This window comes from Puntigrus tetrazona, chromosome 9 (assembly GCF_018831695.1).
Source record: "Puntigrus tetrazona isolate hp1 chromosome 9, ASM1883169v1, whole genome shotgun sequence".
NCBI classification, from domain to species: domain Eukaryota; kingdom Metazoa; phylum Chordata; class Actinopteri; order Cypriniformes; family Cyprinidae; genus Puntigrus; species Puntigrus tetrazona.
The window spans coordinates 15829234-15841298 of record NC_056707.1 but is presented as its reverse complement, the minus strand read 5'-3'; the positions used below and the strand labels follow the sequence as shown (position 1 = coordinate 15841298).

Sequence of the window (12065 nt, the reverse complement as noted above, 5' to 3'; positions counted from 1 at the left end):
GCACAAGCAAACCAACAGGAAAGTGTCTTTCTCATCATTACATATTTATCTGCCTGTTAATGGCGTCTCCAGTGGCAACGTAGCCACCCCCCACCCCCCCCAATCCTGCCTCTGTCCCCACGAGGGCCAGTCCTCATTAAGAATCAACTAAATTTTTTATGTTCTATAATTCTTTCATACTTCTTCACCATAATTTGCCTTGATTTGTGTTTAAAGGGGTAAAAGACACATTTTCTTACTGCAGTGAACTCACAGACCCGTCCCAGCTTGGAATTAGAAAAGAAGGAAGTAATGGAGATGAATATTGAAAAAAGAAAGGCGGGCAGGGAAAAATGGTCCTGTGTCCAAATGTGACTTCTGTGGTTGAGAAGACGTTGTTTAAGAACTGAGTAGGTGAATGAATTGGATGGTGGAGGAAATCGGAGGTTGGCTTTATAGCTAAAGCAGGGTTTTGAAATGGAGTCACTCCTCTGGCTTGGCAGAAAAGCTCTTCATTAGCGTCCACCATTAGAGCACAAGAACAGGCATCTTAGACTCTTTACTCTGAATGGGTTGCTGGAGGAAAACATCTGATAGGATGCCAAAACAATGATATGTAAATGCTCAACGTCATCATTTAATGTTTGTGTTGTGCATTTTATAGTGTACTGTATATATGTCTTTGGAACACACCTAAATTGTTCCCAGAATTTCATAAAATAATATACACAATAAGCAAACATATACAGGATGAATGAGTTTGTGAATGTGTGTGTGGTCTCTTAAGCTAAGCTAACGGGTATTTTGCACTGTTATGCCGTGTGGTCAATCTAATTATTCACCATCTTCAAACTTCTTTGACATTTCTTTTTCTCGTCCTTTTTTGTGGCCTCTGTTTGTTTCTCTGAGACATGGAAAGTAATACATTATGGAGAAACAGAGAAGAAAAAGAACAAACCTACACACTTCCTGTAAAGCACCAGCCCAAAACAGCCCCCACAAGTGAAATCGGAGCAATTTCATGGTCTGGCCTGCCCTCAATATTATTTAAAAAATACCCTGTTATTATTTAGGGAATAGAGAGAGCAGGAGAGAGACAGAGAGAGAGAGGCGCATGACTATTATCTTTATGTAGGTCCTTTAATTTTAATGCACCGCAGATTTATAGCTTAGCATTCCAGTGTGGAGGCACTGGGCACCCCACCCTGGTCATAAACTCAGCAGGACAGCGCCACAGAGTTCGATAGCTCAGCTGTGACACACTGCACCTTCTCTTGTATCAGAGCTAACCAGATCTGTCTTTTTACCTCTCACTAAATATCTGCTATTTACTCCTAATCCTATTTTATCACTGTTTTATACTCTGTCCCCCCTAATCCCCCTTCTCTGTTTTGGCGCCCACACTAGAAATGGAAGATTTATTGAGAAACATATGGAGGGTATGGGAACCTCTATAAAAAACAATAGTGTAGCTCTTTTAGTCTACTAACTTGGAAAATGCTAATGATTGTTTGTACAAGACAATAGCATATGCAAACAATCTTACAACTCAAAGTCAAAAGTGTCATTTCTTGCTGTCTGTGCTTTCGCTTTACTTTTACTGTTAAATTTAGCAGTGCTAACTGGGATGGAATTTATCCATGTCAAAATGATAGATGAAACCGACTTGCCACTATACTTCAAATGGTTGTTTCAAAACACATCTCTTCATAATAGATTCTTTTGATGTAATTTATTTTGGTTTTGGTGTGTATTTGTTCAGCTTCTTCCTCTGTTGAATTTCATGTGGTCTATGTGTCAGCTCAGATGTTGTTAGTCGCCTTGATGGTCTTAAAACATGATGCAATGACAAGATATTTAATCTTGTGGAATTATGTGTACAGTATACATAGTTAAACAATCATAGCCCAGTCTGGTTGGATTTTTACCAGAGTTGATCACATACTAAAGCGTGCAGAGGACATTAACTCCAAGAGACATTCATTAAAAGGACACTTTGAACTTTTAAGCAGTTTTTCAATTATTCCATACTGCTGACGCTTGTTTATAATTTTAGGTAAGAGATCACTCTGGACCAACTATTAACTCTTAAACTTTCCCAGCAGGCACTTCACAGACAACCCATGCAGCCACTAAAGGACCACTCTCCCATCCGAGAAGAACCTGTTCCCAGTTCTGGAGCCGAAGATAACCCCCAGGCTATTGCTGGTTCAGGCAACAGTGGAGGAGTTGGCAACGTCACAAAAAAACCTCGCTCCCGCACCAAGATCTCTCTGGAGGCTCTAGGCATCTTACAGAGCTTCATTCAAGATGTGGGCCTCTACCCTGACCAGGAAGCAATCCACACCCTTTCAGCTCAACTAGATCTGCCCAAACACACCATTGTTAAGTTCTTCCAGAACCAGCGTTATCACGTGAAGCATCATGGCCGACTGAAAGAGCTAGGATCTGAGGGAGGCGGTGTCGACGTAGCCGAATATCGTGATGAGGAGCTGCTCTCCAGTTCGGAGGATGCGGAATCCAGTGAAGATGGCCACGAGGAGATCTACAGTGGGCATGAAAGCGCACCAGCTGGAGCAGTCAACTCAATCTCAACTCCAGCTGTTTCTTCAGGCCAGGATGAGAATAAAGACAAAGGCCTGCCTCTGGGATCAGCCAGACCCAGCTCCCTGCCCCCTTGTGGTTCATCTCCAAGTCCTCGAGATCAAGCAGAATATCAGAGATAAAACAGTCTCAACAAAGACTATACTGTCAGTGGGGAAAGGCAAGGAGTGAGCACTTATAACTATTCTGTAGTGGAGGAGAGACAGCTTAGAAACTTACTGACAAAGACACAGTGTCCTCTGAGGACCTGTAGAAGGCAAACCAAACTAGACAAGATCTGCATTTTGATTAAGGTGATATGGTGTAGAAAGATGAGTTGTGATCTACTCCCGGCCTCATACCTCACAAGTTACTTACAGGGATAGCATGGTAAGGAAGCAGTCCCTATGGCGTGCTACAAAGGAGGGAATTTGGTTGGCTGGGAAGCATTCATTTTCTAGATGTAACTCATCAATTTTAGGCAAGATAGCTGCCACAACCCCAACATGTCACAAGCATTCAAATGTGCATGCTAAGAATGTCAAGAAGGCCAGTCTTTCACTAAGTGTTTCATTTCTAATCTGAGAGCAGGGGGTCTCTCTCAAAATACCACTATCCATGCCCCCTCTTTATCTCTGCAGGGCTAAAATGGCAGGGACAGTGCTTTAGATGAGCCAATGATCTCCTATGGGACACCAACAACTTCACTCCTGTCCAATCAGGGAGCCTAGTGGGCGGCTGTAGCTGTCCTCATCTTCCCCTCCATGATGGGGCATTCTGGTGGTCGCCAACTGAGGGCTGTGCTTGACTGCTAAAGCGGTTGGTTGGGTTGGAGGTACAGATGAGATCTTGGGTGTACACATAAGCCCAGCCCAGGAACCCTACTATAAACACATGTGGTGTGCTGAAAGGTCCACAGTTAGCCCAGTGGCGCTTTTGAAGACCACGCCATCCTTCCCACAACCAGCCACAAGCGTCATTCCAAGCAGTCCCACATGGTTCAAGAAATCACTCTTTTACCCCCACCACCCATGCACACCCAATACAGACTGTGCACAACATCCCAATCCATCAGTCCTGTCCAGTGATTGAAGGTTTGCTTTATACAGATATGTTTAGATTGTAGGTTTCATTGCAGGTTTGCTCTCTCTACACTTAAAAGACAGTGAGAATAAAACATAATTGGCGGGAGGACTGACTGCTATGGACAGAAGGACACTGGTGAGGGTGCAGTCTAATTGCATCTGCCTCTGGCCTAGTGGAGAAGAGCAAAGCATTTCCAGCAACTGCGCTTGCGTGGAAGTGCGGTAGTTCTTCTCTCTTCCGTCACCTCCCACAGCTTTCTCTTTTACTGACTGATGCCCACAATGTCCTGATTTGACCACACTCACCCACACCCAACTCCACAGCACTATTTATTGCTATCTTCACCCTCAATTATTATTGTTGTTATTGTTATTATTGTTATTATGGTTGTTCTTGCTGTTATTTTTAGTTCTATTTTCATGGTCTAATATCAGCTTTTGGCTTGCAGCAGATGTTTTGGTAATGAGAGACGTTGTGAAAGAAAGAAACACTGCCAAAACAGAGAGGAACGAATTGGAAGCAGTTACTGAAGTTACTGAGTCAATCATGTGATATGTACTGCCAATTCTATCAGCATTATGTACTTTTCCAAAGAGAACAGCACTTGGCAGATGAGGTGTTGAATATTAAAACAATAGAAATAAGAGGAATCATTGGAATTTATATGATCTTTTTGTGTATACGATGACAATCCTTCTTTTGAGCCAATCAGAACTCAGCAAGCATGGACTCTGCATTCTGATTGAAACTTTGATCAGCATAACTTGAGGCAACATGGCCACCTGTTGCAAATCATCCATGACACCGTGGCAACACTTGGATCCAGGGTTCTGATTTGTTTTTGAGAATCAGCTGCTACTTGCTCTTTCACAGATAATAGACAAAATGTTGTTAACCTTATGCTAACCCTTAAACTATTTTTGTTTCAAACGAGTGATAATTGTGGTCTATGTCCATGTTTTGTCTACTAAAAATGGAAAAATGTTTTATTTAGAATCTTTAATGTGCAAAATGCTGATGTGGTTCTTGCAATTCCTTTGAGCATCCTGAATCTTTCACATAGGCACAGTGTCCACACCTGCACATGCCTATGACTAATCCATTCCAACAGAACATTGATTTAAAACGGGGATACACATATATTTTTCTCAGAAGGTATAGAAGATGGCATTCCAATTACAAGGTATACAACCTTGAGAAGTTGTTCTCTAGTAAATCAATCATTTGTACCTGGTTATGGTTTCTCTGTGACCACACTACATTTCCAACAAATATTCAATAAAGACCAGCCAAAGCATCAAGAACTAGAGCTCTCTAATAAGATGTGCAGGTGGCAAAATAGCCTGTTGTGCTTTACACCTACTAACTGTTGACAACTTTAGACTATGATGTGCTTCTCTGCTGTTCACCTCTCTAGAGAGATTAAATTCTTCTGAACCATTTTCTGTCCAATTCAGCCATCTGCATCATCATCTGCTCATTTCAATTTCACTCTCTGTTTGCTTGATTGCTTGCTGTCCTGCATTTACCCAAATCTGAACTTTATGGTCAATCATAGGTGATTATACAGACCTGACGCACCTCCCTGTCTTTCATCGTTGCTCCCCTAAAATCTTAAATTACTGTAAACAGCCTGAGAATCTGTGATTATGTGATTTTTCTCCATGATAACTGGCAACAGTCTACAGTCTTTTAGGTTATTCCACCCTCTTGCTACTCATTTAAGGTTAGTTACATTTACCCATCATCTTTAAATGTTAGAAATTGCATTTGATAATGGGAAAGAGCTGCTGAATGACGAGATACACTATAAAATCCTGGATACCTGCAGGCTTTGCAAAAGGTCTTTAATAACATGGTAGTGATTGCCTCCTTGATCTACACCTTACTTAAACCTGTCAATCATCTGCCCATTTTGGAGGCCTGCACCGCCTCTTTCGTTAAACTCTAAGCATCTTCTCCAAATCCCGCCACCCCGCCGAGTTTAGATCAGCTGGAGACAAGCACTTCTGATGAGTCCGTCCCTATACACCTCCCAAATTACCCTCATAAATGATGCAAGCATGTGCACGCATGTGTCTGTGTGTCCTAGACTGGTGTTTAACCTACCATGGGGGTGGCTTACCACTCAGCGGGAGCGAACAACCACGCGCTTCTTCTCTTCCATCACCTCCTCCTCTCCGTCTTTGTCAGAGTTAGTGGCGAGAGTGACGTCGAGGAGAAAACAAAGAAGATTCCAAGAGTCCCTGATGAGCACTAGGTCAAGGTCACTGCCCAATTATCCATGTCTTTCATTTTCATTCTGTCTTTTCAGTTCTCTCTACTATCCTCTCTGTTCCCTCATTTTCTCGTTCACCAGGCGGGAAAGTAATCGTTGTCATCCCATGCTGTGGTGTCGAGGTTAAGTGGAGGTGATCATGTCTCCTTGTGGAAAGGCTAGTTCCTTGAGAAGCAGCAGACTCCTGGAGAGGCATGTCTGAGAAGTGCTGCGGTTAAGACAAAGGCTTAGTTTGACTCATTTGTTTGGTATCTGGTCGTCTACAAAGCCACTATCACTTTAGGTTGACTTTCAGTGTTTTGAATGGAAAAACTGAAGGCCACTTTCTTGTACGTACACACACTATTTAGAGGATTTTGATTAGGACGACCTGAAGTGTTTATAATTTATCGCTTTAATATGAAATTTACAGGTACACAAGAATGTCCCAAACAAAATAAAACAAAAAGTAAAGGATCATAATCATTTTCAATACCCCATAAATTTCTGAGAAAAGATGTTCTTGCTCGTCTTGCTAATGCTTTTGTTTTTCATACAGTGCCTCTGAACTAAGCACAATGCTCCAGTTCTTGCTTTGGAGATGACAAAATTAGATGATCTCATAATTTTCATCAGTTTTCATCATTTTTGTACTCATAAACGCCTACAATGTGAATCAGGATTGCCACTCCTGAATTGGTACTTTCCTTGTCAATCGAATGCATTGTCATTATCACTAAGTGATAATTAACTTATGTGCATCATTTGGCTTCTTTGTTTGTATGACAATGTTTTGTTTTTTGATTTTGTTTTTCAAATGCTGTTGTTTAAATAAAGTGCATTCAAGGAAATGGACCTATTGCGTGTGGGTTTGTTCTACCTGCAGACTGTTGACTAAACTGGGTGGTCTGCAAGTCAAATCACTTTATCCTTAGTCCACATTACGGTCACAGAAGTTAAAAGAAAGCAGTGACTAATGCACAATGCTATGTTGTATTGAGCAGAGGGATTAGAAGTGGAGACAAATGAGTGGAAAGAAACAAAATACAGTTTCACTTGTACATTAAAGTAATCAAACAAACCATAATAGGAAAAAATGTTACTGGAAATGACAACGTAGCATTTCATGCTTATCCATTTAGGAGAATTTGAATAAATAAATCACTTGATACTGCAATCTGGTGAGTAATGAAAAATATTCAAGCATATTGCTCCGATGTCTATCTGGAGTGTCTCTATAAATCAGACTTGCATAAGTAAATTCTTTCGAATCGGACATTATTCAAAATATCCATTTTGTCCCAACTGAAAACAAACCTGACTTTCATTTCGACACAATAAACAAGAACTACACTGAGGAAAAGTTTCCTGCATCAATAATTCCACGCCTTATTGCATTTTACAACCTGATTGCTGCAGGCTTCTTTGCATTCATTCCATTGTGTGCTCTCTTGGGCCTATTGTGGGTTATGAAATGCACATTTGCATACAAGTGATAAACTTCCACTGCCGTTAACTCTGCTAAATTGCCTCAGCATATATGACAATTTTTGTTATCATTTATTATTCTGTGCAAAGATAAGAATTGCTTTAATTATGTGAAACCCCATCAGTCCCTTGACCGCACGTAGCCCTCGCTACTAAAGCCACTGCTGAACTCAGAGTCCTTTCTCTGGCCACCTGCCAGGCTTCCCTCCTTTCCATGTTTCCCCTTCTCTCTAGAACAGCTTGCAGTGGTGTCCTCTGGTTTTCATTCCACACCAGCCCTCCAATCTCCTAAATTGAACTTATTATTCGCTCAATTGGTTTGCTTTAACCCTTTCTCCCCCTCCAGGTCCGGGCCTGTATGTCATTAGCCAGAGGATTTTTCGGTCGCAGAGAGAGCGTCAGGAGCTGGAGGGGTGTAGCTATAAACCCATGGTCCCTGGCAGGATTTGCAGTTGCATCCGCTGGAAGAGAGTCAGTGCTCATTCTATGAGTGCAGTGGAGCCAGACCACCCAGAGAGGGATGTGTGGCCCAGTTTGTTTTCTGGCTGATGAGTTTTAGTCCCAGCTGATAGCTTTGGCGACCTGGATCTCTCTCTCTCTCTTTCTCTGCTCATTCATTCTCTGTCTCTTCCTCTCTGACGTACACTAAACTCTGTACAAACCATTTTAATGGCCGTCTGTGTGCATTCTTTATGACATATCAGTATGACATGGTTCTATAACTGCATAGATATCATCCAATGCCAAATCAAAAGAATGTAAAGTGCAGCCTTACAGGTGTAAAAGCATGCAAAAAGCATGCAAAAATAAATCCAAGCACCTCCTCTTTGAAATTATTTGCATAAACATTGGAGTCCACGAATACTTCATCCCTCAGGTCGAAAGAATGCTATAGCCATTATTAGGTTATTATGGGAATCAAGCCCTTAAAAAAAGATATTACATCATGTGCAACCCACAAATTATTATTATTATTATTATTATTATTATTATTATTATTATTATTATTATTATAATATTTGAATTTGAAAAACGCTATAAAATATGTGCACAATGAATAGTAAGATATAGTAAGACATAAAGCATACATCCCTTCTGATTGTAATATTTTTGTGATTGGTGTAAAAATTCAAGACCTGATGATTTATTGTAATGTATTATTATTGTGACAATTATATTGTACAAATATATTTACATATTTGCATTTGTCTGTGAAATTTAAAAAAAAAAGTAAGTAATAATAAAGTTATTACAATAAAAGTGTAGTAACAATTATTTTTTTTAATGTATTGATTACAATTTGTATAACCACAGTTTTACTACAATTACGATGGTTAAATTAGTAGCAAAACCAGGGTAAATTTTCATAAAGGAAAGTATGATCTTTATAAAGAACAAACACAAAAAAAGGTCAAAAAGTGGTTTGAGCAATCACTTTGCATGTTTGTCTAATGGTCTCTACCCATTTAAGAAGGTGATTATTGGATAGAATAAGCTGTGAGAGGGTCAATCTATAACTGATGAAGCCACATAGATACACAATGAAATATCTGTAACAAATGAAAAATATTAAGATGAATGTCTATGAAACCTCATCAACAGAACACTCATAAAACCTCTGATTGGAGGAATCACAGTAACTTCTTCAGTTTGACAGGTGGATTTGATAATCAGGTCAGGGCCTCTGAGTAAGTGGGCATCACTTGGGCATGAGCGAAGCACGCACCGCTGAATAAATACTGGCCCGACAAAGCACCATCTAAAATTTCTAACACTGTGCTGTCTGTTTGTAATTATCAAACCACAGAAGAAGTGCGTGTGAGGAAACTCAAGGGGCCCATGTGGCCAAGGGTTTTAAGCGGACACAATAAAAGGCATCATTGTTTCTGTGGGAAAGGTTTAGATGTCGCACTCCATGTGACGGAGAGCTGTGAGGTCGTGGCTGTATGCGGTTTCCCTATGTTGCTTTGTGTTTACATCAATGTGTCTGCGAGCAGGTCTGTGTGTGGCCTTTTTGACAAATACTTTGATTCTGTTTGTTGTATCAGCCCTCGTTAATGCTTTTTAAATGGTGCCAGGGACTCGTTTTTCCTGATTAAGTGACAAAAACATCCTGGAAAACAATGTTTTGCAACACTTTGGGATTGCATGACATCAAATACACATCTAGCCTCGGTTGGGCTCTGGAGATTTATGGACTTTTGATGTTGTTTGTCTTAGATGAGAACTGAGCGGTTAGACACAGAATGGAGAGTGATGGACAGAGAACAGATAAACTGAGATTGACAGCTCTCTGCCAGGGGAGAGGGGGCAGCTGCCAGGGCACTGCTGCTAGGGTATTAGGGCCTGATGGCACCGTGATTAGGGGCCATTAGAGGTGAGAGAGAGGGGGCGGCACAGGACGCAGGTGCATCAATGCCTGTTATTACCCAGAATTCAGCGGGGTGAAGCGCAAACACACACCTGTGGTCTCCCGTTGGCACGCTCGCTACCCACCCCCCTAATCTCACTCCCGCACATTAATACACACACTGATAAACACACTAATACCCAGAGCGCACTTTCATACAAGCGGCTTCTTCCTCTCAAAATGTTTAGCTTTTCTCTCGCATTTTGCCTCTCTAAAACTGATTTTCTGGCACATTCATAAATATGTTTTTTTCAAATGCATCGCTTTTCAAATTTATATTTATATATAGTAAATTTGTATATATATATATATATATATATATATATATATATATATATATATATATATATATATATATGTATACTGTCCTGATAACTAACTGAACTAAAATAGTTTTAATTTTCTAAAACATAAGCTAAAATAAAATACAATAAAACTGAATAAGAATAAGTTAAAGCACTAAAATGTCCAAAACCAAAAACTAAAATTAAATAAATATTACTATATATTATTGTGTAAAGCATTACATATATTATAATTTATATTGTCCTGATAACTAACTGAATTAAAATAAGTTGAATCGCTACAATTTCCCAAGCTAAAAATAAAATAAAAATAAAATATAATAAAACTGAATAAAAAAAGTTGAAGCACTAAAAGGTTTAATTAAAAAAAAAAAAATAATTCAAATTTAACAAATACAGATTTGGAAGGAAGTTTTAACAGAAACATATATTTTTGAATATTTTTTCCTATAAGAATGGATATCAAGATGAACAAAAACATCTCTAAAGCTGGAACAAGTGTCAGCGAAGCTCAGTGGAGTTCCTGCTCATCATTTGAGTGAGAGATTGAGGATGGGAGGAAATGTGAGCTGTCATGATGATGTCTCAAGAGAGATCAGGCTAAAGCAGGGCATCTGTCACTGGCCCGTATCAGAGTGTCATACGACGACACTAATGCACCAAACAACAACATTCACATGAGCACAACCCAATCAGCTCTCATGAACAAACATTCAATTACCTCAACCGAGCATGAAAATCAAAACTGTCTCCGTTTGATTGGTGCCCCTAATTAGCTTGACAGCAAAAATAGAAATGGCTTCTGACAAACACGAGAATACTTTTATTCGGTGTTTCGCAAAGTTGCAGAGATATCGTAACTGACCTCAAAAGCAGAGACCTGATGGGATAACTACTAAGTAGGATATTAAGATTTGGTGGAGTCCACACTGGAGGGTCAGGTACAAAAAGCTATTTGTGGTAAAAATAAGAACAAGGGTTGCAGTGGGTCTGATTTGTCTGATTTAATCAGTATCCCCGTCAAGCACAATATTCAATATAAGAGGCCAAACAGCTGCTGCAATTAAAAATGTATAATGCGCCACATTTCTCTAAATCCCAGAATAACTAATCTCCTCTGTAACATGAAAAAAACATGAGAGGAAATGTAATGATTTCATCCATCAAAAACCTGAACAAACACACCAACTCACACATTAGACGGTCACATACTATCTGTGAGTTATCCTGCGCTGCCTACTTTCCACTCAGTTGTACAGGTGATGGGGTTTACGGTATTAAAAATTACTGCAAAAAAATATACAGTCATATCATTAGAGAAATTGTAATATTCTAATTAGTTTATACATTCCACATATTATATGGGGGTGACGTAAATAACTTTATCTTTAAAAAAAGACAATGGTTACACTCTATTTTAGGTTGTTGTTTTTACAGAGTAATTATACATTTAATTAATATTAACTAGATGTACTTACTATATGGGTAGTGTTAGGATTAAGGTTTGGTTTAGGGTTACTTGCATTTAATTATGCATAATTTATTGTTATTATAAAGTAAACACAGGTGCAGCAAAGACACCTTAAGATAAAGTGTTATCAAGACAAAGTAATATTAATGTTTAAAATGATCATAAACCAAGGCTGATTAGATTTAGCAAAACAAAAATAAAATTAACCACTTTTACAATGCAAAACATCAGTAAAAATACAATACAAAAAATTCACACTTTATTGTCACATTTATAACAAGTGTGCAAATAGATGATTGATTCGTCCATTCATTAAAATATTTTAAAATCCCCAGATTTCCCAAAAAGAAGGTTTTGTTAAATTGACCTATATTTCTGAGTATTTTTTTCTAATAACTATAATCCATATCTATACATTTGCTATGTAAACTATTCCAAAAAACAGAGAAGAAGAATACAGTATAGATTAATGTTTAGACCGTCACA

The 12065-nt window shown here is 39.1% G+C and overlaps 1 protein-coding gene across 5 annotated transcripts in view; it reads left to right on the top strand.

Moving 5' to 3' along the window:
• satb2 (SATB homeobox 2) overlaps positions 1-6760 on the top strand; it is a 41559-nt gene extending 34799 nt beyond the window's left edge. For 4 of the 5 annotated variants that reach the window (XM_043249428.1, XM_043249429.1, XM_043249426.1 and 1 more), the window contains one exon: positions 2082-6760. In XM_043249428.1, coding sequence (XP_043105363.1) covers positions 2082-2705 — 624 coding nt within the window. In that variant the 3' untranslated portion in view covers positions 2706-6760. The remainder of the gene's footprint in view (positions 1-2081) is intronic. The other variant, XM_043249427.1, reaches the window with a different exon arrangement.
• Positions 6761-12065: the final 5305 nt, after the last annotated feature.